The sequence below is a fragment of the Lygodium microphyllum genome, chromosome 1 (assembly GCF_053477565.2).
Source record: "Lygodium microphyllum isolate KBCC chromosome 1, Lygodium_microphyllum_v1.1.10, whole genome shotgun sequence".
In the NCBI taxonomy this organism is placed as follows: domain Eukaryota; kingdom Viridiplantae; phylum Streptophyta; class Polypodiopsida; order Schizaeales; family Lygodiaceae; genus Lygodium; species Lygodium microphyllum.
The window spans coordinates 133,043,369-133,069,710 of record NC_141135.1 but is presented as its reverse complement, the minus strand read 5'-3'; the positions used below and the strand labels follow the sequence as shown (position 1 = coordinate 133,069,710).

Below are 26,342 nucleotides of genomic sequence, written 5' to 3'. Positions count from 1 at the left end.
GTATGTCTCCAACTTGATGACCTCGATCTCCCTCAGCCCGAGCACAGTCTATCTCAGCCAACAGATCTCAAGATCAAAATCTGAAATAATGAATGCTGGAGTGTGCCACGAACCGGCTATAAATAGCCAAAAAATAGGAAATAACTGCACCAGGTCGGCTGCATTTAATGCAGCCGACTGCAGTAAAAAACTATCCGACTGCAAGTGTTGACGTGGCGCTTGCTGACGTGGCACTGCCGTACTCACTGTCTAGGAAATGACTGGCTAACACCCCCTCTCATATCCTGGACGGGTCAAAAGACTAAGGGATCTGGAACGCTGCCGAAGAAGATCCTGGGGAAGAGCCTTCGTAAACAAATCTGCAGATTATACTCCACATCAATGGTCCCATCCAAAAGCTTCTCCCGAATGAAGGGATAGTGGATCTCAATGTGCTTCGTCCAGGCATGGAATACAAGATTCTGTACCAAGGCAATACAACTCTCATTGTCACACCGCAAAAGAGTAGAACGAGTCTTGGGACAGCCAAGCTCCTCCAACAATCTCAGAAGGCACACAACCTCACATGTGGTGGAAGACACAGCCCAATACTCTGCCTTAGTAGAAGAAAGGGCGTCCGTGGGCTGCTTCTTACTACTCCAAGAGATAACACTTGTACCCAAGGTAAAACAGTAGCCTGTAGTAGACCATCGATGGTCCACATCACCAGCCCAATCCGAGTCACTCCAACTTGCAAGAACCAAATCGGAAGCATATGAACCTGCAAGATAATAAATCGCTAGGTTAGAGGCCACCCTCAAATACCGAATAATCCTCAAGGCAGCTTGCCAATGCACCTGTTTGGGTTCAATCATGAACCTTGCTAAAAGACCCACAGCAAAACAAAGATCAACACAAGTGTTGAAAAGCCAAATCAAGGATCCAATCAACTGACGGTAGTGTAAAGCATTTATCAGGGAGAGTCTGAGTGTAAAGTGGCCTTCCAATTCGGATCCATAGGAGTAGTAATGGGCCGACAAGTCTCCATCTCAAAAGTCACCAAGAGATCCTAAATGTACCTGTCACGAGGACGTGAAAATTTGATGCTTTGCTTATGTTTAATTGACATTTGATTAAAGGATTAAACAAATATGCAATTAAAAGATGCACACATGTTGCATATCTGAGGTGCAAGCTACTTTTTCACAGTTGAAGGCCCAAGGACCTCGTGAAAAAGATGGGTGTCAAAGGTAAAAGTTGTAACAAGTTACACTTGTTAGATTCTAGGTGAATTTTGGTGTCAGTTTGCCCCTAGGACCATTAATTGGCCATTAAGTGTCAGTGGTGACACTAGGGACTAGGCATTAATTAATGGATTAAAGCTTGTCCAAGGGTCAATTAATGCATGGGACCAGTTTGGGTTGCAAATGGCCTAGCCAATTAATTTTTGGATGGGCAAGGTCAATTTTTTGGGCATGGATTAAAGGCTGAATTAAAATTAATTAAAAGGCTGCAAATTGCTGAAAATGGATTAAGAAAGCTGCCACTTGGCAAAACTTTCCCATGCAAGTGGGGGAAAGGCTAAATAGGGCTGAAGGGAGAGGGAAATCTCGTTTTTTCATTTTGGAGTTGTTGGAAAGAGGTGTTGGATTGTTGCGGCCAGCTTTTGGGGCCATTTCCCAACCATTGGAGACCATTTTGGTGATGGAGATTGCATATTCTTGACCTTGGGAAGCTAACAATTGCTGCTGATGCACTTTCTCCTGAAGATCACAGTCTCTAATACTCCTATTGTTGTTGGTGCATCCGTTTGGGGCTGGTACAGCAGGGCAACAGCTGATTTTGATCAATTCTTCGCGACAAATCTCAAAATTCTCTCTCTACAGCATTCTCTCATCTTCAGTATATGCTCAACCATTCTCAACAATTCTCAGCCATTCGAAGGAGATCTCAACCATTTTTGGTGGGCTGATCTGTAATTTCTGCAGTAAACCCTAATTCACAGCAGAAATTAGGGTTTAGCAGCCACCTCGAGATCCGTTCCAAAGATTGAAGGCTCAGGGGACTGAAATTAGCAGCTGATAATTGAAGATTATCAAGGAATTTCAAGAGCCAGCACATCCCGAATTGATTTGGGGCAGCATTTGGCCAGCCAAGGGTCAAATTGGAAAAGAAGTCCTGGGTGAAACAAGGGGCAAATGACCTAAAAGGCTTGCTGGACATTTATGACAGCAAGAGCAATTGGTTAGCAAGAGGAGATTGAAGAATCTCAAGGGGCGCCAATTTTGGGACCAACAGGGTGTCTACTGTCCAAGAATGTTATGGTAAAGTGTATATTTCATTTTATGTGCATTTATTTATTGTTGTAATTAACTCTTAAATCAGGTTATCACCACCCATTCCAAGAAGGAAGGCTGGTTTCAGTACCTCTGCTGAGAGATGAAAATCCCCCTCTGAGGCTAATAGATCTCATGACCCAAGAAGAAATGTAGAAGCCCCAAATCTGTCATCTTGAATACCTAATGTAAAGTTGTGTTGGTCTCTCGGACCTTCTGTGCATGAGCCCTATCAGAATCAAATCATCAACATATAACACAAACAACACACAACCAACCTCGAGAGTGTGCACATAAAGCCTTGGAGCCCGATATCCCAACTTCAACTGAAGAAACGAATCAATCTTCTCGTTCCATGCACACGAAGCATGCTTAAGGCCATACAAGGCTTCGACTGAAGAAACGAGTCAATCTTCTCGTTCCATGCACGCGGAGCATGCTTGAGGCCATACAAGGCCTTCTTTAACCTGTAAACTTTCCCATCCAAGGATCCAAAGCCAAGAGGCTGCTCAACATAGATCTCCTCCTGCAAGTCACCATTCAGAAAGGCCGACTTCACATCCAACTGATAGACAGGCCTAGACAGGCCATCTCCTATGGCCAGTGAAGGCAAGAACAGCTTGAATAGTCTCCATACGAGCAGTGGGGGCAAAAGTATCATGGAAATCAATACCTAGGCGCTGAGCAAAACCTTTAGCAACAAGGTGAGCCTTGTGCTTATCCAAAGAACCATCGCTAAGGTACTTGGACTTGAAGACCCACTTGACACCAATCACCTTCTTAATGAAAAGGACGAGGCATAAGAGACCAAGTGCCATTCCTCTCAATAGCCTCCAACTCGGCTTCCATGGCCTTCCGCCAATGATCAAACTGCAAAGCCTCCTTCACTGAAGTGGGCTCACAATCCTACATAACACGGGTCAGCAAACAATAGTTGGAGCAAACAAGCTCCGAAGAATGTGCCTGGGTCTTCTGTGACCTCCGCAGTCCATCCTGCAATTCCCACTCCTCGGAGACCCTCTCGATCCCTGAATCTCGGAGTGTGTCAAGGACCCAACGAGGAGGTGGACAAACCCCTCCCCGTTGCTCTCCATCTACTAAAGACTCAAAAACATCCACCGGCGGAAACTCCTGGGGGTGGCCGGTGGAAGAGGAGACTCTGAATCAGAAGAAGAATCTCCATCAAGAGGCTTTGGCTCCAAAGAAAGTGTCTCGGGAGCCCAACTCTCCCCTGGATCTCCAAGGATGGGGTGCTCCTCACCCCCTTCTGTGGCCGGTACTTCCACGAACCGCACATCTTGGCTCGTATAGATATCCCGCTTGACGGGATCAAACAAATGATAACCCTGGGATTGGGAGCTATAGCCAACAAAAACCTGTCGTCGGAAAGCTGACACAGATTTATCACGTTGCGTCTTCGAAATGTGCACATAAGCGTCACACCCAAAGATCCTGAAATAAGAGACATCATGCTTAGTCCCGAAGTAAGCCTCAAAAGGTGTCATCCTGTCAACGGCTGAAGTGGGAGATCGATTAAGGATGTGAACTGCAATAGCCACTACCTCGGCCCACAGAAACTGAGGTGTCTGTCAGTGCTCCATCATGTTGTGTGCCATCTCAATCACACTTCGGTTCTTCCGCTCCAAAATGCCATTCTCTTGGGGAGTGTTGGTGTTAGCAAATTGCTGGTGAATGCCCCTATCTGCACAAAAAAGAGCAAACTCATTAGACATAAATTCACCTCCCTTCTCTAAACGCAAGGTCTTCCGCCGCCGACCACAACGGTTCTCTTCAAAGAGAAGCCAATCCTTGAAGTGAGAGAAAGCCTCCGACTTCAAAGTCAAGAAATAGGCCCAAGTCATCCTGCTGTAGTCATCTACGATCAACATGAAGTACAAGCTCCCCTTCAAAGACTCAATCCTCATCGGGCCACAAAGATCCATGGATACAAGCTCCATGGGTGAAGTAGACTGCCTAGAAGCTTTGTTGTGAATCGCACCCCGATGCAGTTTTCCACCAATGCAAAAGACACATGGCTGATGGCTCACCACTTTCTTCGGCAATCCTCGAACAAATGACCCTCGCGACGCCTTCCGAAGGTACTCGTAGTTCAGATGGCCAAACCGAGCACACCATAGCTCGGACTGTGTCTGAGAAGTAAAAAGAAGAGAAGTAAGAGCTGAAGAAGACTTCAATTTGTAGACGCCATTCTCCTCATACCCTGTAGAGAGAACCTTTCTCGATCCATGATCAAGGACTCCAACAATATCACTGTCAAACTCCACCAAGAGACCAATATCTGATTGAGCTCCAACCATATCTCTCGAGCCACTATCAAGTGCTCAATGTGAGCGATCACGGTTGTGGTACAAGACAAAAAAAGAAAAGATCAAATCCTGGCATTCAGTTTGTCCCAATGAGACTGGGCCTTGGTCAACTCCGCGCGAGCATTGGAAGAGAGTTTGGACTCATCCCTCACCGAGGACCTGTTAATCTCCTCCATTATCAATTTTGCCAAATCGTAAGACTCCAACATGGCCAACATCATCACCCGCCAGATGCAGTAATTGTCACCATCAAGCTTTTGATCCGATGAAAGAGTCAGTAGGACAAGCACCTTCCCGTCCATGATTGCCTGGAACTCCAAATCAGTCTTTGTAGACATATTAACCTGAAATACCTGCACCAATGCAAAATCAGCCCCCTCTGACTGTGAAAACGCAGCCTTCTAGGGCTGGTTCCTCCGCTACCCAAACCTTCTTCACCCGCCGAGGGCGATGAAAAGGTAAAATCTGCAATGGAGGGCCTCAAACGCAACCTTCCTCCCCTTCGAACAGCAATAACCTACATCAAATTCACCAATTAGACTCCTTTCTTGCACACCCACGCTCGCTTCAGCCTTGATTTGATGTGCAGCCCTCCCGCTCACCTTCAGGCTTGATCTGATATGCAGCCCTCCCGCTCACCCTCGAATCCTGGAAACACAGCCTTGTGTCGCGCTGAAATCTCCTCTTCAGATAGGTTCAGCCCTCAATCAATCCATCTTCACCGCTCTGATACCATGTGAGAGTGCAGCGATACGGAAGCGTAGGACAAAGACTAAGAGAGAGTGAACAAAGAGAGAAGAGAGAGAGAGAAAAGGAGACAGTGTAAACGCAGAAAATCTGTGGTACAGTATGCTGTCTAAGAGTGCAGAAATACACAAGGGGGCAGGGGAAATATCTGCGTATATCTCCAACTTGATGACCTCGATCTCCATCAGCCCGAGCACAGTCTGTCTCGGCCAACAGATCTCAAGATCAGAATCTAAAATAATGAATGCTTAAGTGTGCCACGAACTGGCTATAAATAGCCAAAAAATAGGAAATAACTTCACCAAGTTGGCTACATTAAATTCAGCTGATTGCAGTAAAAAATTATCCGACTGCAGGTGTTGACGTGGCACTGTCGTACTCACTGTCTAGGAAATGACTGGCTAACACTTTTGCATGAGTCATGGATCCATTTTCAGCAATCATAGCAAACTTGAAGAAAGAGTGGCAACTTTCCTTGCAATTGTAGCAATGGAAATAGCAATCGTGGCTATCTTTCATGCATCACCAACATCCTCTCTCTCTTCTCCTTTAGTTTCTCATGAAAGATGGGTCATATTCTCCCTTCTCTAGCAAGGGACAAAACTTGAGTTGAAGCGCCTCGCACTGGCATCAACATAAAGCTTCTCTATTCAATTTAGACCTACTATCTAGGGTTGCATGCAAGTTGTATGTAACACTCTCTCTCTCTCTGCAAAGGAAATAGAGATTGTTGTAAGTACATTCTACATTGGATGTTATTAATCACAATTGGTGAGCGCAACTTGTGATTAGTGAGCAAGCAAGACTAGACCGATCTATAAAGAGCAAATACAAGAACAAGTTGCTAGTTAGTGATTGCTATATTGGCTGAAACTTAAGAGTTTCAAAGCATGATCTACTACTTTGTACACATTATGAACAACTCCAATAATCTTAAGAAACACCATAATGGGCACCAAGCTTTGGGGCAAGAATGATGTAGACAAAGTAGTCTGAAGCTGAGGATGATAAGAGGCAGCAGCCAAGGACTAGTTAATGCCGAAGAACACTGAAATTTAATTTCATGGATGCAATAGCAGCAAAAATGCAGATCCGAAAATGATGTTCAAGAGCTAAATCACCTATACCTCATGTAATTGAAACAGTTGAGTGCCATGTGGCAAGCTAAGTACTTGCTGCAGTTGTGGAAGAGGAAAAGCGGTACAAGAATGAAAGTGGTCACTAGTGTGCACACTAATTTCCTTTTATGAAACATGTTGGAGATGGAAAAGTCTCATTTAAAAGTAAAAAACGCTTGTTTGGCGCAATTTAATAGGCCAGAAAAATATCATAATTAAGGAGGCAAGTTTCAGCCCCTCTTAGACCCAAAAAGAGAGAACAAGGAAAGAGAAAAAATGGCTCGACCTCAACCCAAAAGGGTATCACTCTAGACTGCCCAAGGACCTACCAAGATCACAAAGGCAATAGACATCTTTTTTTAGTCACCCAAATGGGTCTTGTGCTTTTTTTTTTGTTAAGTTGGCACCATAGTTCATACAAAGGTTAGAGTCAATCATACACAACCACAATCAAGGATGTTGGTATAAAGGTGTAGAAAACGAACAAAGGCGATGTGGTAGTAGCCTAAGATCCTAGGTGAGCAATATACACGTGAATGCTCTAGTTGATGAGGCATGCTACATGATGCATGAGTTATTACCTTGAAGAGATATTCTCGTGATTTTTCATCGTGTCCAAGGCCCAACATAAAGACATAATGCAAACTTGAAAGAGATGATGCAATACAGACATGCTCATGCGACAAGGTGCCACTTGGACAAGGTTCTCATAGGGGGATTCTTCACTTGTTGAAGCAAACTTTTACAATCAAGAATGATGCAATGTTAATGTCAAACATAAGAAGATAATCCAAAACTTCCGTTACCATATTTTGGTAATGATGTGTGTGAACACACTTTAGACAATGTTAATGTCAAACACAAGAAGACAATCCGAAACTTCTATAACCATATTTTGGTACTGATGTGTGAGAATACACTTAGGACTGCTGAGGTACTTTTTCCCTCTTTAGGAGATTTTTATCCCCCGGTCTTGTATATATGCCTATTCACTTTTAAGGCATACTTAGCCTTATAAATCTTCTCTATTGATCTCTCTCAATACAATTCAAGTTCTCTCTCAAGCTGCTACTTCTCCAAGCTATGTTACGTCATTCCTACAACCCTAAATCCAACCACTGGTATTAGAGCAAGCTTCAATCTCTTATGCAGAGTTGTTAACACCCTCCGCTTGATTTCTCAAATTGGAGCGAGATCTTATGAGATTCTTTATTCAAGTTCATTTCAGCATTTGTTCCCACTACTACCAGTATTGTGCAAGCTATTTCGTCCTTTTGTGCAAAATTTTCTACATTAGCTAATTCTACAGATAAAAGCCCTTACAACCTCCTTTATAGTGTACTACATATCACAAGTTGGTTTTGGAATATTTTCCTTTATAGAAGCAACTTTTGCATCAAATACAATCAATGGCCATGGCTGGCAACAATGATGTATTCTATATGTTGGTTGTTGAGGACTAGTTGAATGGAACCAATTATCTAAGGTGGGTTTATATGATGCATTGAATATTGGCTACAAAGGGACTTTGCAACATTGTACATAGAATTGAAAGATGTCTCGATGGTTTTTCAAAAGCTACAAGTGTAGCAAAAGCAATAGAAACAAGTGATATTGAGGATGATAGAGATTCCAATTTTGCTCCAATTAATCCTATAATACGATCACCTATTCTTGAGAGATGTACAGGCTCATGCTTTGATTGCATTGTCTGTTAAACATATAGTAGAGATGTAAATGTTCGTGCTTTGATTACATTGTCTGTTAAGCATACCATGATCCAACATATTCACTCGTGTAAGGCAACTAATGATGCTTTGGATACTCTTGCACATTTGTATCAAGGAAAAATAAAGCTCGAGTTGCTTACCTACATAAGCAATCAAAGAGTGAACATATGGATGAAGGTGTCTAAATAGCCAATTTTTCAACAAAGATCAAAGATCTCAAGCAATTGGTTGTTGTAGATTGTTGGATGTAAAGGTCCTTTTGCTACTCTCATGTATATATTTACCTGCACATATGAACACACCCTTGCAGGTACAAGTGTACCGTATCCTAAGTATGAATACATTCTTTTATTCTTTGTGTGTACACTCTCTACAGCTGAATACACCTTCCTTGAAGCACATACTACCTAAGTACTTCCACTCAGGCTCTTCAAACTGGTATCAGAGCTTCGACAAGAGTGTGCATGTTTTCCCAGAACTATGCAAGCCAATCTCTACATGAGTGCATAAGCAAACAAGTCAGTCATTACTTTGGTGTACACGCAATAGGTAGGAGAGACCAATCGGTGGTCAATTTGACCAAATGACAAAGAGTGAAGCCTAGGTCGTGTATTCTTCAGGCAACAAGCAAGCGTGGCCAATCTAACGGCTAAGGTTTGACCAACTGTCGGCAACAGACGTAAGGCACGAACAGGTCTACAATGACCAAGCACAAGCCATGAACAACAAGCAACAGCAAGCGACGCCTACAAGTCAACGACAACACGTTTGTTAATTTTTTCTCGTCAATTTTTTTTAGTTTATTATTTTCTACAATCTATTCCCTGCTCATTGACCGGGGGGTTCACATGCATGAGCACAAGGCTTAGATTTGTGCAGATTTGTATCAAACAATTTGGGGCTTTTCCTTTATTTGATATTGTTTATGTGTAGAAGTGACATCTGACCCACAAATTGCAAACATTGTGTGCATTTTTGCTTCAAAAATTTAGGCCTTTTCTTATACAAGTGAAAGTTTGCTTAGGGAGCCAATTTCACTACAATTTGTGCACATTTGGACCACGAAATTTAGGGGCTTTGTAAAATTTGTGAAATTTCTGTAACATTTCCCCATATTTGACACATAGGATGATGTATAAATGCAATTGGGACAGACTTATTGCAAAAATTTTGGGGCTTTTCGCATCAGTGATGCATTTTTAGCCGATTTGTGCTTTTGACAATGAAATTACAGCAGATTCACTGTTGAGTGGAAGAAATTTGGACTTGGGATGTATTAAATGTTGCAGAAAGGGCAGCTTCTCTTTGTACATGTACTGTTGAATGCCCATTATGCAGTGAAACAATGGTACATACAACACTTGGGTTATTGCATTTGGGAGTTACGGTGATGTATTATTGAAGTGGGAGTTGTCATTCATGCATATGCATCAGATTTGATTCATGTACATGCTGTAATCAGCTCTTGGGATTGAAATTGCAGTCAAATATCTGCTCCTTGGACACCTTCGGAAGTACAAGTGTCTGTACTTGCTGTTATATTCAGCAACCTTGCTACTGGCTGAAAGTATTCAACATTTTATTGCAATTTTTTAATGTTGGAGATGGCTGACAATGCATCTACATCTGGCACACAGAATCTTTTTGAGATTCATAAATTTGATGGCAATGGCTTTGATCTTTGGAAAGATTGTTTGCAAAGTATACTTTTTCTGAAGGATTGTGATGATGCCTTGGTAGAACATAAGCTTGTTGCTTTGTCAGATGAGGATTGAGCTAAAATGAATAAGAAAGCCATTACTTACATCAAAATGACAATCATGGATGATATCAATCTGAAAATTGGGCTAAAATGAATAAGAAAGCCCTTACTTACATCAAAATGGCAATCACAAATGATATCTTGGTTGATATCAAGAGACTCACCACTGCTTATGCAGTTTGGGAGAAACTCAAGGCTACGTATGAAAATACAACTCATACAACTCCTATCAACCAGGTCCATCTCATGCAAAAGTTAGTCAACTTGAAGCTTGATAAGTCTAAGCCAGCCTTAGAGCATTTAAATGCTTTTTCTAGTATTTTGAGTCAATTACAAGATGCAAGCTTGCCGGCTTTTGACCCTAAGCTGAGGGCTATCTTCTTGCTCATAACTTTGTCAGATTCATGGGAAGCATTGGTTGTGTCATTGGGCAACAACCCCAACTTGACATTTGATGGTGTGCATGGTTCTATTCTCAATGAGGAGATTAAACGCAAGGCAAGTGGGGAAAACAATGGATCAGCCTACAAAGTAAGAGCACGACCTAAAAAGAGATCAAATGCTGCAAATAAGAACAAAAATCGCAACAAAAGCAAGGAAAAACAGCAAGATGTTACTTGCTATATCAATGTGGCCACAAAGGGCATAAAAAACCTGATTAAAGTTGCTATAAAAAGGAGCAAGAACACAAGAAGCGGGCTAATGCAAAAGGCAAAAAAAAAATGAGAACAATAGCAGCTCTCCCCCTAAAGAAATAGAGAAGGAAAATGTGGTATCTAATGTTGTTATTGAGGAGATAGAAGAAGATAAAGATGCTGATTTTTTTGTTGCATCTTCAAATCCACGCTCTTATGAAAGTGGAAAACATATATATCACTAAAAGGGATGTGATAGATGCCTTGTCTACTCGTGATGGTTTGTCACAATCATGGATTGTGATAGTAGTGCTTCATTTCATGTAACTCCATCTTTGGAGTGTTTTTATTCGTATGCAAGAGGTAACCTTGGGAAAGTCTATCTAGCAAATAACCATACATGTGATATTGAAGGGGTAGGCACCATACACCTAGCTCTTGAAAATGGTCAGAAATTGATTCTTCATGATGTTAGGTATGTATATAGCATTAAGAAGAGCTTGCTTTCTGTTGGGCAGTTAAACAACAGGGGTTACTTTTTTACCTTTGGTGGTGGAATGTAAATGATACAAAAAGGATCCATGCTAGTCACTAGAGGCAGTAAAAAGGGAACTCTATATTATCTTCACTACAAGGCACTTCTTGGAAAGTTTGTTGTAGTTGCAAAAGTGCAATCAATCACGTATGGAGTTATGGCACAAGCATCTTGGACACATGAGCCAAAAGGGTTTATAGGTGCTTTTCTCACTTAGAAGAGTTCATGTGAAAAACTCAAAGCTTGACTTTTATGATGACTCTTGAACTGAAACATGCTTTTCAACTAATTAGCATTCTTAAACAGCCCCAAAACACACTAAATTAATAAAAAACCCTAAAAAGGGAAGCGATCTGAGAGAGTTTCAATGGCCTTCCAAAAACCCTAATTTTTAGGACACCCTTCTATATCTATAAATAGACAGGCTACCCCCATTCAACCTTCATTCCGTCTGTGCGGGTTTCACACTCTCCAATGCAGATTTTAGCCATCAATCTACCTCCACGTGGCTATCCAATCTTCGCAACTGCTGCCACCTCTCCTTCCAGCCTCGCAGTGCCCTCGCGCCTTCTTCCAGCTGTCGCCCAATGTCTGGCACCATCCCTCCTGTTGTATTTGGCCATGTTCCTCATCATCAGCGCCTCCACCCTCATTTGCTCTCTTTAAGTTTGTAGCTTCTGATTGTTGGCAACAGTAGGCAAACCTTCTTCTCCATCACGGGACCTTCAATACCCTACGTTTTGGCCCTCCACAACCAGGCGACTGCTGGTTGATACTCTCCTCCATCAGGGTTTGCAACTTTCTGCGGCCGCCCTCTTCCCTCTGCATCCTCTACTGCTTGTGTTTGGTTCTTCAGCAACCTCTAGTACCATCACTTTGTAGTTCCTCTACTTCCTCACTCCGATTGGTGGTCACAGACTTGGGATCCGTCTCCGATGGACGTCATACTCTGACATTGCTCTACCCTTGAGCACACTATACACTCTTACATTCATTTACAGCATTCATTCACTTTAGAGTTATATTTTCTCTCTCCCTTCTTTTCTTTGTGTTTGAGTTTGTGTGTTTGAGTTTTGAGTTTTGCGTTTAGGGTTTGAGCTTAGCTCTCTGTGTCTGCGTCTGTCTCTTTGTGTTTTTGTCGTGATCATACAGTCTGTGTGTCCTCAGTGCAAACCCTAACAGTTTTCTTCACAATGACTGTGTTTTGGGAAAACATGTAAGAGTTCATACTCTCATGGAGCCTCTAGGAAGGCATGTATTTTGGATTTAGTCCATTCTGATGTATGTACCATGCCAATGAGAAACTCATAGTGATTTCCATTATTTTTTGTATTTTATAGATTACAATTCTAAAAAAGCTATGGATTTACTTGCTTAAGCAGAAAAGTGAGGCATTGGATGCCTTTAAAAGGTTTCATGCATTTGTTAGTATTCAAAAAGGTTTAAAATAAAAATGCATAAGAATAGACAATGAGGGAGAGTATGTATCTAAAGAATTCAATAAGTTTTGTGATGACAATGGGATTAAACAAGAGCTTACAGCTCCTTATAATCTATCATCTAATGGTGTGACTAAGCAAATGAATCGCACATTATGTGAGAAGAATCGGTTCATGCTATCCACAACTAATCTCCCGCAATCGTTTTGGGAAAAGACACTTAAAACCGTAGGACATATTTGCAACCGATCTCCACATCATACCCTTGAAAGTGGCATTCCTAAAAAGGTTTGGCTTGACAAACTTGCTTCATACGACCACTTAAGGGTCTTTGGCTATGAATGCAGTGTACATGTACTTGATAGCAGAACCAAACTTGACATGAAATCCCACGGAGACATCTTCATGGGTTATGAAGATGAAGGTGAAATGGGTTATAGAGTTTGGGATCCAAGCATGAAAAAGGTACTACGCACCCAACATGTGGTATTTAATGAGTCAAAGCTGCTGAAAATGCTACACCTAGTGATTTAGACAAAGAGAAAGTAAAATTTCAGCATGATCAACCATTTGGATTGCCATCAGACACTGAAAGTTCGGCTCCATGTGATGTTGGTTTTGATAAACAATGTATCATTATTGAGCCAAATGACAATGGGAAGCAAAGGAATGCTGAAAATCAGCTTGGGCAACAAAATCAGCATGCTGAAAATACATTACAGCAGCCTGAAAATGTATTACAGCAACCTGAAAATGCAATTCAGCAGCTAAACAATGAGATCATTGACATTCCTTTGGATATGGATCCATTGCCTCATAACACAAATTATTGGGTGAGAAGGTCTACACATGTCAGGGACCTATATAGAGGTTTGATCCCTCTTTGGACTGCATTTTACTCATAGATGAGGGTGAGCCTCTCACATATAAAGAGGCATTATAATGTGAGTTAAAGAAAAAGTGGGAACCAACTATGCAAGAAGAAATGAAATCTTTGTATCAAAATGATACTTGGAATTTGGTTCCATTGCCCAGAGATAGGAAAGCTATTCCTAACAAATGGTTCTATAAAATCAAGTGTGTGGATGGCAAACCCAAATACTTATGGCTAAGGGTTATAAACAAAAAGAGGGGATTGACTTTCAAAAAGTATTTTCAGTTGTTGTCAAAATGACCACTCTTCAAGTATTGTTTGCTATCATAGCATCTATGGATCTTGAACTTGATCAGATGGATGTTAGAAATGCATTCCTCCATGGTGATTTAGAAGAAGATTTGTACATGAAATAGCTGGAGGGCTTTGTTATGCTAAGAAATGAGCATTTGGTAAGCAGGCTTAAGAGAAGCTTGTATGGTTTAAAGAAAACAGGCTCTTAGATAGTGGTATAAGAAATTTGATGCCTTCATGCTCTCACATGGAAGACTTATAATACTTGTGCTTTATGTGGATGATATGCTTATTGCTAGTAAGCATAAAAGCTAGATCAATGCCCTAAAAAGACAGCTAAGTTCAACCTTTTCCATGAAGGGCTTGGGTCTAGCTAAACACATTTTGGGCATGCGTGCGACAAGAGATAGAGCACAACAACTCTTATTTCTCTCACAAGAAAAGTATATCAACAAAGTACTTGATTGTTTTTCTATGGTAGATGCTAAGCCACTAGGTGTTTCTTTACCACCATACCTTAAGCTTAGCAAAGTAAATTACCCAAAAGATGATAAGGCAGCCAACACTATGAAGGATGTTCCTTATGCTTTAGCTTGTGGATCACTCATGTATGCTATGGTTGCCACTAGACCTAACATTGCTCATGCAATGTAAGTTTGAGCACGTTTATGTCAAATCCTGACAAAGCACAATGGGAAACTGTGAAATGCATCTTCTAGTACCTTAAGGGTACACAAAGAAAATGTATTTGCAATGGAAAGAGTGTGAAGAAAATACCCTAACACAATAACACAATAACACCGTATGACAAAGCACAGACTGATAGAAGAACACAGTTAGGATTAGGGTAACTCAAAGACAATGAACACAAAGAATGAATGAAATGATACAACTATTGAATATGCAATGCTCATGCAGCAAACACACTATGCAGCGAATGAATTTTGTACCTCGAACTCATGTACTCAAGGAACAGGGCAGGGATAATCAACTGGAGAGTGTGTCTTACTCCGAACGGATCCCAAATCGCAACAAGGCACCCTTTGAATGTCAAACACTGGCAAACACATCCAAGGAAGAGAGAAACAAATGAACACATCTGAAAGGAGAGAGAAAACAACAAGCTGTAAGAGAGAAAACAACAATGTCAAGTCGAGGAGATGATGGCAAAAACTAGAGAGAGAAAATCTGCAAGGCGGCAGCTAGGGCTTGCAAATGTAGCAATATGCAGATATGGCAGGCTGTAAGACAGCTGGATGACGGACATCAGCAATGGCCTGGCTGGAAACAACAACAAACTAATGATGGAGGGCTGGAAACAAGCGCCAAATGAGTGAAGACTGCAACGGACAGCTTGGACCGCGATGTCTTCCGCGAATGGGGTGTGGGCAGTACACTGAAAACACCTGAAACCTACAAAAACGAGATTGAGGATGAATGGAGGGCAGCTAATACCTATTTATAGAAAGTTTGGACCCTCCCAAGTGGGTTTGTGCTTATGGGATACAAACACACTCTAGGAATGCATTTCTTTTGAATGAACAAGGTTTCTTCCTTAATTAAGCATGTTTTGGGGTTGTTTAAGTGAAGCTAATGCATTTTGAGCTCAACAAAGGGTATGTTAGATCTGCAAGGATATTGTGATGCAAGATTTGTGCCTATGGGATAAAACACTCTCTAGGAATGCATTTCTTTTGAATGAACAAGGTTTTTCCTTAATTAAGCATGTTTTGGGGCTGTTTAAGTGAAGCTAATGCATTTTGAGCTCAACAAAGGATATATTAGATCTGCAAGGATATTGTGATGCAAACATGGCAGGTCACTTGGATACTCGCAAGTCTACTAGCGGGTACATATTTACCTTGACTGGTGGGGAGTTTCTTGGTGCTCTAGATTGCAAAAGATAATAGCAATTCCTACTACTGAGGATGAATATATTTCAACCACTGAAGCTTCGAAAGAAATTGTTTGGCTTGGTCATCTAGTCAAGGATTTTGGGCTGCCCACCAAAACACCTATACTTGGATGTGATAGCTTAAGTGTTGTATTCATGGCTAAGAAAGACATGTTTCATACGCATACCAAACATATTGATGTGCAGTATGACTTTATCAAACAAGTTCTAGCCGATGGTCTAGTCACATTGACTAAGATCAAAACACAAGATAACCCTGCAAATGTTCTCACTAAAAGTCTTGCAAAGGCTCAACATGAGCATTGCGTTCGGCTAGTGGGAGTTGGTTCAAGGTTCGCTTAGGACCTTTAAGTGGCACGTTGTTGGGTGTAAAGACCCTTTCGCTACTCCTATGCATATATTTACTTGCACATGTGAACACACCCTCGCAGGTGTAAGTGTACCGTACCCTAATATAAATACATGCTTTTATTCATTGTGTGTACCACACTCGTACATACCCATCTCGAATCTCCACACTCTCTGCACACTCTCTACAGCTGAATACACCTTTGAAGTGGACATTACCTGGGTACTTCTGCTCACACCCTTCGTAGATGAGATTTTGCACTACAAATTAGTCTCGATGGTCTTCTTGATTCTTATCAAAGTTTTCCATCTACTCTTCATTTGATGATGAAGGCTATACAAATGCTTTGTCATTTTATGAGCCGGTTTCTCTTTTATTGCAAGAAGTACAATCTAGACAAAACAAGTCTATTATGCATATTGTAGACCAAGCTTTTGTGGCTAGTCAAAAAGATCAGCAAAAAGCTTTATTTTCTAGTAGTAAGTAGAAATTTGCAAATGCTGCTCAGACAAATAAGACTAATAAGAGTGAGAAGAAAAAAAGAGAGTTCAATATTTTGCATGTATTGTAAGGCGAAAGATCATGTCATTAAAAACTATCCTAAATTAGCTATGAAAGAGACTAAGAAGAAAGAGGCTAGTATGGTTGTTGCAAATGCCTCCTTTTCTAAGTCAAAATCTGCAAATGTTGAATAAGATATAGAATGGATCTTTAATGCCCAATACAATTATGATTCTCCCTTACATGATTCTTGCATATCTCTTGTGGATCTAGATATGCATGGTACTTCAACAATGGTGCCAAGAAGCATATTACTTCTCTGCGCAATCTATTCACTTTCTCGAGTCTGCCCTTAAGGGCAATACTGTAACATGTGCCAATAACCCCTCTTATCCTATCAAAGGAGTTGGCAAATTATGTTGATTGCTTTTAATGATAGTACTTTCACACTTATAGATACTTTTTATATGTATCAAATATCAAAAAGAATTCACTATTAATTTTTACGCTTGCCAAGATTTGCTTGATTGTGAAGTTTGTTGATGACAAATGTATATTTCATGATCTCTCTTGTGGTGATACAATTATTACACCTAGTTCACTTTGTCGTGAGCTATATAAGCTCAATAGCTAAGGAAAATGTGCAAAAGACATGGCATATACAATTTTAGATTCGCAAACAAGTTTAAGTGCAAAACTTTAGTATATGTGTTTTGGTCATTTGAATTTCGCAAACAAGTTTAAGTGCAAAGTTTGTTGCACCTGCGAAAATCTAATACCGTGTCTTCATTACCTACTCTTGAGGCACCTAGAAAACACATTTTGTGAAAGGCTACATATTGAGTAAAATGCAATGTTTTTCATTTTCAAAAGATGGTTCAATGAGAGCTATTGACAAACCACAACTTATACACAATGATGTTTGCGGTCCCTGCAAACACCATCTTTTGACAATTACTTGTGCTTCATGGCTTTCATTGGTGGAGCTATGCCGAAGCCTTCTCTTGTTCCATCTGATTTTGATGAAGATAACCATGAGGAGGCAATGCTTACATGGAATGTGCTTATTTGACCTTACTTCGGTGCATTTCCAAAGAAGTCCTACCAGCGGTCACCTCTTGCAGGACAGCTTCAAACATATGATCAAAGTTGCAATTGATGTACGAGGCTCTTCCACCATGAGGGTCGTTACTCTCTATGGCCAGCTCCAACAACTGAAATTTGAACCCAAAGACCTAACTCCAAGACCAGCTTCGCATATGCAGTCTGCCCTATTAGACGCACATCTTGTTGGTACGGTACTCTACAAGCTTCCACGAGAGCTTTAAGGGCGTAGACATCTACGACTCCTGCCAGTTTTCTTCATATGTCCTCGATGCTACTTAAGCATGTGGCGATTTTGCGACTACAAGGGAGGCTTTCATCATATTATGGATGGTTCAGATGAGGCTCTTGCAGCTTCAAAGAGGGACTCGAAGATGAAGAAGTTGAAAACCCAGTGTTACCACTGTGGCAAGAAGGATCATTTATGGAAGGACTGTAACGAGTTAGCGGCTTCTAAGAAGAACAAGGAGCAAAAGACGAAGCGGGATGCGGACTCCAATGACGAGTCATCATCTGCCTCAAATTCTGACTCAGCTTCTCCGGCCAAGGCAAGGTCCAAGGCGCGGAAGGGATCCTCTTCTTCGGATCGTGGGAAGGGCTTGGTAGCCCCTTCCTTAACTGCTTTCTAGTGGTGTTGATGCGGTCATCCCTCACAACTCTCCAGTGCTAGATAGGGAGTAAAAAAGGTGGTCAGATGGGGCAAGCATGCCTCATCTATATTTCTATACAAATGCACAAGATTGGATGAGGGACGTCCTTGACACATCGATCGAAGTCTTGCAGATTCAAATCCTCGAGCTGGGATTGACATCCAAGTTCATGATGGATTGGTTACATGACAAAGAATGGGTTGCTTTCGTTTGGAGCTTACATGAGGGGATACTTTGGCGATCTAGCCAAAGAAGGGGAATTCATGGTTATTTCTACGCTACAGAATTGGTGACAGGATAGTAGTGTATGCTAATGTGGGCTGGTAGTATGGGATACCAACCCTTGGAATGTGATCATGACTCACAGTGTTACTAGCTCCCAGGCTCGAGGGTGAGCCTGTTTGTCTCTACAGCTAGGAAGTGAGTCTGATGTCCAATCCATCTTATGGTAAGTTTGGCTTGTGTCGTGTCTTGAGTGCAAGTTAGATACTAGGGAAAAGCCTCACATAATCCATTTCAATAGATAGCTACAAGAGTGAAATAGGATCGTACTGACTATTGCGGAGGATCCAAATGTAGCTTAGAGGTGAAAACTAAGATCTTATCATATGAATGTGCACTCCAGGCATATAAATATACAACAATAGCTAGATGGACCTGAAGGCCAAGGTATATAGAGAGTGCAAAGGGCAAGTCAATCAAGCCTTCAAGAGTAGTGCAAGGAATTCACGAAGGGGAGAGCCCATAACTTGCATAACCACAAGATTCCATGTAGAATGAGAGTATCTAGGAGAAGTTTACTCATGAACCCCTCAACCAACAATGAGGGGTCGTCATACTATCTTGAGGTAGGACCAAGGCTTGATTTAGGTTAAAATTTTGATTCACCTTTTTGCTTCCTTTGATGTTTGGTACGTTCGACATAAATATGGTCACACATTTAGCATTAAGTACAAAACATTTTCTCTTTAGCAATGTGTTGTTACTATAGTTTCACTCTCTGCAATAAGAGCAAGTCAATCAAGCCTTCAAGAGTGATGCAAGGAATTCACGAAGGGAGAGCCCATAACTTGCATGACCACAAGATTCTGTATAGAATGAGGATATCTAGGAGGAGTTGATTCATGAACCCCTCAATCAACAATGAAGGGCTATCATACTACCTAAAGGTAGAACCAAGGTCTGATTTAGGCTAGAAATTTGATTCACTTTTTTGCTTCCTTGGATGTTCAGTACATTCGACATTAATATGGTCACACATTTATCATTAAGTACAAAACCTTTTCTTTTTAGCACTGTGTTGTTACTATAGTTTCACTCTCTCCAATAAGGAAGAGTCCAAGAGAGACTTTCCTTCTTGCAACTTACCTTTCTTTTGTTGTTTTGGACACTCCTTGATTTTCAAAGGGGTAGAGAACAAGTCCCCCACTACCCCCCACATGGAAAGGAGATTCTTTGTGGACTTGGTCATGCAACTGCATAACACAAGAGCTAAAACTCAAACTCACTGAACATCAACAATGAGGCTCAAAAAAAAAACCATTGCATGAAACGGAAATACTAAGACAACAATTTGTATAAAAACCAAGTGACCTAGCCATGATCTAGCATGAAGGACCAAAGTTCAAAAACTAAAGTAATTACTAATACTTTGCCATCTTGACTTTCAAACTCTTGCTTTATCTTCAACCTTCAATCTTGCCCATCTTTAACCTTCAATCTTATCTCCATTGCTTTTCCTTTTCCATGGCCATAAGTTTTCAAATTAAGTTTCTTTTTTCATTTTCTTGAAATATTATTTTTGAAAAACAAGTGAATACTATAATTGTTGAGCTTGCTACATTGTTCAAAGTGTTTACAAAGGCAACTAAAGTATGTCCAAGGAGATGGACGCAACAGGCAATGATAAATTAGTGGGTAGCAACAAGAGGAGCTAGCAACCAAATGATGATGAACTGGGGTGTTCAAAGTGTTTACAAAGGCAACTAAAGTATGTCCAAGGAAATGGACGCAACATGCGATGATAAATTAGTAGGCAACAGCAGGAGGATCTAGCAACCAAATGATGATGAATTGGGGTAGATAGATGAGGAAACAGCCAATATAGGGGTACATAGATGAGGGCACTAAAACACACCAAGTGAATTTGAGTTTTGGGTTGTTTAATGAACTAATGAAGGTTTCACATGTCATGCACCTTTTTTTAGCTTAGCACACCTTGGTCTTACAAAGAATGCACTATTCTACGACGGTATGGGACAGGTGGTTTGTTCAACTCAACTCAACTCTCTCTCTCTCTCTCTCTCTCTCTCTCTCTCTCTCATACACGAGGCAATGAAGCCTAAGCACAAGGGAGGAACTTGGTTATGGTGGCAATTTGTTCAACTTTATTCTTTTTTTCTTTTTCGTAATCAAGCTGCTATCCTGGCAATAAGTCACTTGTTTTATTAAACCACCAACCAAGATTCAAATCTCCCTTTCGGTAAGACCTATACCAAATGACCATGTAGAATGTAGGTGAAGTCCGCCGTCTAGTCACCACCCTATTCAACTTAACCAACTGAGCTACACTTGTTTGGTCATTCAACTCAACTCTCTCTCTCTCTCTCTCTCTCTCTCTCTCTCTCTCTGTGTGTGTGTGTGTGTGTGTGTGTGTGTGTGTGTGTGTGTGTGAGCATTGCACAAGGGAGCAATTGGGTGATGGCTATGTACAAGTGGTTTGTTAAATTGCCTCCCTCCCTCTCTCACAAAATCCCAACAAGCAGTAGGTCTATCCCGCAGTGCTAGTACTAGCAGTGTTCCCGTCATGATTAGTAAGAATTGTAGCTCTTATGACTCAATTCCAACATTTGTTCCCCCACTGCAGTAGATAACAAATCTGTCAATCCTAACAAGCAGCAGGTCTATCCAGCACTACTAGTGCTAGCATTGTTCTTGTCACGATTGATAGTGATTGTCACTTTTTGGCTCAGTTCCCAACACTTATACCCTCACTGCAGTAGATTCCAAAGCTGGAGTCCTTTAATCCATGCCCTCACTGCAGTAGATTCCAAAGCTGGAGTCCTTTAATCCATGCCTACATTTCTTTAATTTGAGTTGTGCAAAGCTGGGCAAGTGTAAAACATTCCAATTGTATACTTATTCTTGTTACTAAACAAGGTTATTCCAGCATAGGTGAACACATAGTCACCATACATGAAATTCTAGGACAACAGTTTGTGTTTTGCCCTTTTTTGCAGCATCCCCTGCTTTTAAGAAAAATAACTTCACACACTGACAAAGCTGGTTCTTAAACTTTGCACATCACAGCCATAAAAGACAAGTGGAATAACAGAAAAATCAAGGGAATCATAAAGTGAAAATCAAAAGCAAACCTCAATCCTTGAGTTGGTAAGCAATCTAGGCTGTTAGCCAAGCCACAGCTAGGACTTGTTGCACAACTAGTCACTGGTAAAAGGTTTCCCCAAGAACCTTGTCATTGAGTTCCCCTGCCAATCTAACTGCTTTTAATCTTGCTACTAAAAAGGAATCGTGGCCCCAGAAACTATTGCAATAACTTTGTGCAGCACCAAAAACTACCAAGCTACCATAACCATATTAGAAAATACCAAGTCATTCCGACTCAGATCCAGGCTGCACCAAAAGCATAGAATACTCTTGGCCAGATTATTCTTGATAAGATGGATGCAAGAACTGCAAGCCTTGGAAAGTTTACAACAATAGAAGCTGCCAAGAACTAGTAACCCATCTCTACAACCTAACTACCCAGCCATTTTTCCTGTTGTGAGAATCCAGGCATGTTGACATGCCTTGTTCTTTCCTGCCATCTGAGAAGGAGAGAGACGCCCCACCTGGTGCTGGTGTCATGCCTTGAGTCAATTTTGTTCACTTGCTCTTGTTGACTAAGCTTTTGATTAAAGAGTAATTTAGCATGCATGCTAAGCCCTCCCGTCTCATACTTTTAGCTTGCAGTATACTGTGTATCCTGGACCGCTGGCATCAGAAACTTGTGCACAAGCCAGTATAAATTGATTAACTAGAATTCATTAGGCATGAGCCTTTCACCCCTGTAACACCACTGTTGATGGCATGCACATGCATGTTTCAGCCAGCATACTGAAAGTCATTACTACCACTTCAGTAGGCATGAGCCTTTCACCCCTGTAACACCACTGTTGATGGCATGCACATGCATGATTTCAGCCAGCATACTGAAAATCGTTACTACCACTTCAGCACCACAATTGCCAAGTGTCAGTTTTAGCATTCCAGTCTTTTCTAACAGCAACTGACAAACATTATCAGCACTGCATTGCATTGCCTGGTACAACTAACAATATGAAGGCTGATAACAAAGAAGGTTATTTGACAAAGGACAGACCGTGAACACCCAACACATGATGAAAACATTTTCTCTATGCTACCTTCCTTTGGCAGTGCACTACACTAATTGAACCACCATAACTTGCAACAAACTTACCCTTCATGCTTCTGGAATGAACATCCAGGCAAGCACGATGTTTACCCTTCCTCCCTCCCTTAATGCAGGCATAAGAAGCAAATCAGGACAAAGGGCACAAGAATCAGAACATCAAAACTTGATTTATATTCAACAGGACTGCCTAAACATATATTTTCAGATATAAACACTGGCAAACTTGTTAACGAAGACAAAGAAATGTAATGACAATGGGATCCTTGCCTCAAAATGAAGGGCTTATACAGATTTCCTGGAACTTCTGTGCCAAAGAAACAACTGTCTTCAGTCATACGCAGGAGAACCCTCCGAACTATATCACCCAAGTACATGCCACTCACCATTTTTTCAAACCCCTGAAATCAAAACTACGCTGTCAATGTCACATGATCAACAGATCCTTTATTGGAGCATCTAAGCAGAAATCAAACCTACATACCTGCTCCCCAGGGTTCAGAGTTTCTGCATCAAGATCCTCATCATATTGCGTTTTTGGAAGATGTGAGGACCAAAAGTTTCCCCACTCCATATTAATTACCTGCTTAAGACACCAACACAGACCTTACCACCTTGTGAAAGCGGAACATGAGAACAAACTGCAGCCTGGAAAACGCATGATTACCATTGAACCGGATCTAGGTGTTACTCCTTGGTACTTTGTTATGGCTTCTGCTCGTTCAACATAGCAAGCATTTGTTCCAGTTCCCAATATCACAGCCACCATCACATCCTCATTCCAGTAGCGACCCCCAGCCAGAGTACCAACAGTGTCATTAACCTGCAGCACAGGTCTATCAAATGTTTCAACACCTCATGAGACCTAGTGAATTCATGCACCAGCAGTTGCTCAAAATAAGAATGGGTCTCAATACCAGTGCTGCAACCCTCATCTCTAGACCTTGCCTTCGTATGGCATCATGCAGAGCTTGAACTACATCTTTCCCAACCTGCATACAAGAAAGAATTTATAGAAATGTAACAACATCTACTTATATATCTTTTAAAAAGTTTATTGACTTCATATGTAGATACTGCTTCTTACACACCCCATCAGAGATGGCAAAACCTTTAGTCCATTTGATGAGAAAACCAGAATCAATGGATGTCTGCTTCACTGGAAAAGAAAATGTAAATCCAAGCTCCCGCACTCGACCAGGCTTAGGATGATAGCCATCACCCTCAGTTTCAACGAATCTTGCCAGTTCTTGAGCTATATAATCCATTAACTCCTGTACGACAGAAAAGTGTAAATATAAGTCACATGGGACAACAAAGGCTCCGTAACAGCAAACCAGATTTCACTATGCATGTGGTTTAACTATTCATACAGCCAGACGCGAAGCTTAAAACGATAACCTGTCTTATATTAGAGTCTGTGATGTTTCAGCCTGACCAGGCGAATATAAGTTACATGGAGACACCAAAGCCCCTGTAACAGCAAATCAGATTTCGCTATACGTATAGTTTAACTATCCATACAGTTAGACATGTGAACCTATAAACAATAGACTCTCTTATATCAAAGTCTATGGTGTTTCAGCCTGAACAGGCAACCTCGATGACACATACCTCGTTACTGCCAATCATAAGATTTGGAGGAATGGGAACTTCTTCGTACTCCTGTCTAAGCACCCGGCCTTCTTTACCACCTAACTGCACACGAAGGACTCGGAAGTTGGTACCACCTAAGTCCAGGGCATAGTACAAGCCCTCTTCATCCCTGTAGCCATATCACTGCAAAGCTTGAGTCCATACACAAGTAGATAGACACAAAACATTGCCTTAATAATAACATTATTAATATAAATAATAACTAACGTCCGCGCATCAAAAATCTGAGCAAACAACAAGATATTGAACGATCCAGTCCTGTCCTGCGAGTTCTGGAAATGTTGTCCATTTTGACCGCCGGCAGAACTGCCTATGTGACCAACGCAGATTGCGGCAGAACAAGCCACACGTTAAGTGATATTATAGAAATTCTTTCCCGAATGCTCTAACGCTTTTCCATTTCGAGTGCAAGAAAAAAGGAAGCTCTAACGCATGGCAGTACGAAAACTGAAAGAAGCTCTAATACAGACAAACAAAGGAGTTAATCTGAGCCGATTAAGGCTGCGACACCTGGATTCAAGAGAAATCATTGCTTGACAGTATTCAGGTGCTTTTATAGAAACAACCGTACATGAGAAAGGTGAGCATTTACTACACATGAATCCCAGATCCTTCCGTGAATCCAGCTGCAAAGCCTAAAAAAATGCGCACCCTGTTGGTAGATTGTCGACATAGCTGAGCAGCATTTTGAGTTTGCTTCCACCTTCGGATGCCAACCCGGCATGCATCTCAACAGTCATAGCATCGACGACCTGCCGCAGTCGCGGAAGAGGGGTCGCGCAATCGGTTTGGAACTCGTGGAGGATGGCAAGGGTCCGGTTCCAGTTGTTACGGTTCCGTATGCGCCTGCTGACAACGTAGGCCGCGGCGGCACATGCCACTGCCGCGGATACAATGGCGACCCCGACCACTATTTTGGTCATCTTGTCCGCAGGAAGCCGCGACGCAATTCCTTCCTTATCCGGGAAACAGTGTCGGCGTGTACAGCTACTGTAATCTGTGCGTCTTCTGCAATTTCCGCAAGCCCGGTGATGTAGCAATATGAGCTCCTGTTAAAGGATGTCTGGCAAAATGTTGCAACGTCTGGCAAAATGCTCCAAAACAGGATGTCTAGCAATATGTTCAAAAATGTTTTCCACGAGCTGCTAGTCGCAGTAATGAAGCCTCGAGTTTCGGAGAGAAGCTGCGGTGCTAAAAGTACGAAGCCGAGGCGAGACGAGGATGCAGAACGGGGAGAGAACAAGAGAAAGCCATGGAAGAGGGGGGGCGAGGGGGGGACAGGGAGATGCAGGCGCAGCAATCAATGCAGTGACGAAGCACGTGAAGAGATGCGAGGAAAGTGGAGGAAGGAGTAATGGAAAGAGAGAGAGAGAGAGAGAGAGAGACAGAGCTTGCAGCTACCTCAGATTAGGCAGAAGGCAATGGAGGCAGCAGAGCTTCGAAGGGAGAGCTGCTGCTTATCCCTCTCTCCCTCTCTCTCGCTTATCTGGTGATGATGGCTGATGGCGCAGCAAAGCATGTAGATATCACACACGCAGATGGACACACAGTTTCATTGAAGTCGCGAGAATGAGAGAGAGAGAGAAAGAAAGACACTGAAAAAGGGCAGCTATAAACGGAACTTTTTTCTCTGCTTTTAATAAAAATCAGGAAATTTTGTGCACTTAACCTGCCCTGCCCAGGGCTCTTAGAGGCTGTTCCCATTACACCCTGGGAGTGCCTCATGCTCTCGTGGTGATATCTCAGAATTCGGTTTTTGTTTCATCGAGAACGTCCAACCTTGACAATTTGTAAATTTCTTCTTTGTGTAGGTTTTGCTCCCGACACTTTGAAATTTTAACTTTTTTAAAAGAAATTTTAAGGTTTTTTTCAAATTTAATAATTTTATTTTACTATTATATTTATTTCATCTTACTTTTTATTACAATATTATTTTCACTATAGGTTCGAAAAACCTCG

General features: G+C 41.6%; 1 protein-coding gene across 1 annotated transcript in view; it reads right to left on the bottom strand.

Annotated features, from left to right (window-relative positions):
* The window catches only part of LOC148041699 (hexokinase-1-like), a 31,161-nt gene extending 5,194 nt beyond the window's left edge, over window positions 1–25,967 (bottom strand). The window contains exons 1-7 of the mRNA XM_087681433.1: window positions 25,035–25,967; window positions 24,342–24,492; window positions 23,819–24,001; window positions 23,645–23,719; window positions 23,395–23,550; window positions 23,212–23,310; window positions 22,998–23,128 (exon numbers count right to left, since the gene is read on the bottom strand). Of these exons, the coding sequence (XP_087537559.1) occupies window positions 22,998–23,128; window positions 23,212–23,310; window positions 23,395–23,550; window positions 23,645–23,719; window positions 23,819–24,001; window positions 24,342–24,492; window positions 25,035–25,306 (1,067 nt within the window). The 5' untranslated portion in view covers window positions 25,307–25,967. The remainder of the gene's footprint in view (window positions 1–22,997; window positions 23,129–23,211; window positions 23,311–23,394; window positions 23,551–23,644; window positions 23,720–23,818; window positions 24,002–24,341; window positions 24,493–25,034) is intronic.
* Between the last annotated feature and the right edge of the window lie 375 nt (window positions 25,968–26,342).